Source organism: Alosa pseudoharengus, unplaced genomic scaffold, assembly GCF_046254945.1.
Source record: "Alosa pseudoharengus isolate Yale_2024_CS ecotype anadromous, Long Island Sound unplaced genomic scaffold, YU_APseudo_1.1 YU_APseudo_1.1_scf_24, whole genome shotgun sequence".
NCBI lineage: Eukaryota > Metazoa > Chordata > Actinopteri > Clupeiformes > Clupeidae > Alosa > Alosa pseudoharengus.
The window spans coordinates 2,465,174-2,467,673 of NW_027468689.1; the positions used below are offsets into that span (position 1 = coordinate 2,465,174).

General features: G+C 39.0%; 2 protein-coding genes across 2 annotated transcripts in view; both read left to right on the plus strand.

The window, feature by feature from the left end:
- The window catches only part of ola1 (Obg-like ATPase 1), a 17,203-nt gene extending 16,596 nt beyond the window's left edge, over positions 1-607 (plus strand). Inside the window, exon 11 of the mRNA XM_076302823.1 lies at positions 79-607. Within this exon, the coding sequence (XP_076158938.1) occupies positions 79-180 (102 nt within the window). The 3' untranslated portion in view covers positions 181-607. The remainder of the gene's footprint in view (positions 1-78) is intronic.
- A 1,323-nt stretch (positions 608-1,930) lies between these two features.
- wdr12 (WD repeat domain 12) overlaps positions 1,931-2,500 on the plus strand; it is a 10,890-nt gene continuing 10,320 nt past the window's right edge. The window contains exons 1-2 of the mRNA XM_076302483.1: positions 1,931-2,116; positions 2,445-2,500. The exon at positions 2,445-2,500 is cut by the window's right edge and continues 39 nt beyond it. Coding sequence (XP_076158598.1) covers positions 2,076-2,116; positions 2,445-2,500 — 97 coding nt within the window. The 5' untranslated portion in view covers positions 1,931-2,075. The remainder of the gene's footprint in view (positions 2,117-2,444) is intronic.

Consider the following 2,500-nt stretch of genomic DNA (forward strand, 5'->3'; position numbering starts at 1 on the left):
AATATGAAATACTATCTCACTCTTAGACAGATCATAGCTTTGTACTCATATCAATATGAAATGACATCTCACTCTTAGGCTGCTGGCAAGTACAGACAACAGGGTCGGAACTACACAGTGGACGATGGTGACATCATCTTCTTCAAATTCAACACGCCGAATCAGCCCAAGAAGAAGTGATGATATAGACAGAGTGGACTGTACCATCGGGTGAAATGAGAGGGGATTATTTTACACACAGCAATCCTCTGAGCTTTCTCTTTTTGTTTTGTTTTTTTTGGACACCCCCCTCCTTCAACATGGTGGCATCCAGGCCATCCCCATCACCTCCTCATTATTTTGCTCTGTCTCATGCTGCCTACACACAGAATCACATACACAGCTTAATGAATCGCTGGTGTGTGTGTGTACGCGGGCGATCTATGAATGTGTATAGAGCAGCTGGAGTGAAGTGTGTGATTCCAGCTCCATCTAGAGTGAAATGTGTGATTCCAGCTTTGCAGAGCTGAAGGCTGCTCAAGCCTCTGCTCTTCTCTCCTTCACCATAAACTGCATGTGACACAGCAAACCCCAACATCTTCTCTCAATAAAACACCTGCAGAAACTGCCTCTGGTTGCTTTTGGTGTGTGAATGGGATTGATTGTGTCATCTCAAACATAAGACACAAAAGGATATCTCTCTCTCTCTCTCTCTCTCACACACACACACACACACACACACACCCTTCACATACTTTCTCATAACTCCTTACTCTTCTCTAGTTGTTGGTTCATAATGTGTGTGCGTGTGTGTGAGAGAGAGATACTCTCCTCTTGTTCAAAAGGTTTTCTCACATCAGTATTTCAACTACAACTTGACTGTTATTTCTGATCTTAGAATCAGATTGGTCAAACAAGGACTTTGGTTCTGGCTACATTTTGCCAGAGAGCATGTCCACACCTGGACCTTTTTAAAGATGGAGTAGTAGATGTTAGCCTTCCACCTCTGATCTTGAGAAATGTTCCTAGATGTCCCCGGGCCAGTTAGAAAAGCACCATGGTAATACTGCTAAGAGTTCTTATAGTAGCTCTATGGTAGTGTATAATACTTTTATGATGTTCTGTATATCCTTACCCTCTATAGACTCTCTCAACTGCATAAACAAACACGAGTTCCTAAAGGCATTTCCGGTGGACAACAAAAACAAAATTGAGCTCACTTGGCAACAAACGACATTTAAAAAACAAGTTTCAATGTTGACATTTATTTAAAAAACAAGTTTCAATGTTGACATTTTGTACAGCATTATCTAAATTCTGATTTATTTTAATTTCAAAGTATCTGCAGTGGATTGGAACATTTCAACTGGAAATCCTCTGGGAACAGATTGAAAGGGTCTATTCTATCGTATGTCCCTAATTCCTGTAAATTTGCTGTAATATTTTGTAACAAAATAATATAAGATTCCTATAGTTATTTTGGTAAGGATTAGGGGTCGCTCCTGAAGTCCACTGTGATCACAGTCTCGTTAGTGTATTCAGGTCTTGCTTCTGACCGCACTTTTAAAGCACCAAAAGTAGCTTTTTTTTGCTGTTCATTAGTTTATGTTAAATTTTTAAAAAGAGCTTAAGTTAATGTAGGATTCATCTTAAAACATCGTGGAAGCACAGTTTGCCACACTGAAGTTTTTTTTTTAATTACATGTTTAATAGCCTTTCTTTTGACTCTCATTCTCATGCAGGTTGAATGACATATACTTTTCTCTTGTAAGTCAATTGTTGTATCTGCTATTATCTCAGAAATGATATGGTGATTTTCGACTTTTAGCTGTTTTTCTTCGTTAAAACTAGCGAGTATGGTGAGTAACTTTTATTTTGAAGGGGGAAAAACAAATGGCAGCCATATTGAAATTTGCTACACGCAGAAGCCCAGGGGCTCTTACGGTACGCATACACGTGAACTGAACGTGTAACAAACTAGCCACATGGTCCGACTGCTGTAGGATTGGAAGGGACCACTGTAACTTAGCTTAAGATTCCTTTAAAGAGTGTAAACAGTTTTGTTGAAAACATTTGGGGTCTTTGGCACTCACAAGATGGCGCAGTTACAGGCGAGGTTTTTCACTGAAAATAAAAAGTAAGTTTTTTGGTCTCATAACAAAACTAGCCAGTTAGCTATTTAGATAGCTAGATATATCACTCTGGTTGCATCCCATGAGTGACTGACATTACCAGAGACTAGATTTACGAAATGACTTTGACGTTACTCGTTAGCTGGTGTATGTGTATGTAAACAACACTGTATTGTATCACTTATTTCCTCAATCGGGTGTTAATCAGTTTCTGCTAGACGTTTTTTTGGTTATCACTTACAAAGTAATGTTAGAAGACAGTCTGCACAATTTCTACAACCAACATGTCACCCTGTGTGTTATTAGCTAAGCTAATAGTTATGACTACTTCAGATATGTTGTAGATGATGTCCCATTTTCCATACCGGCCACGTCAGAAGTTTCAGATC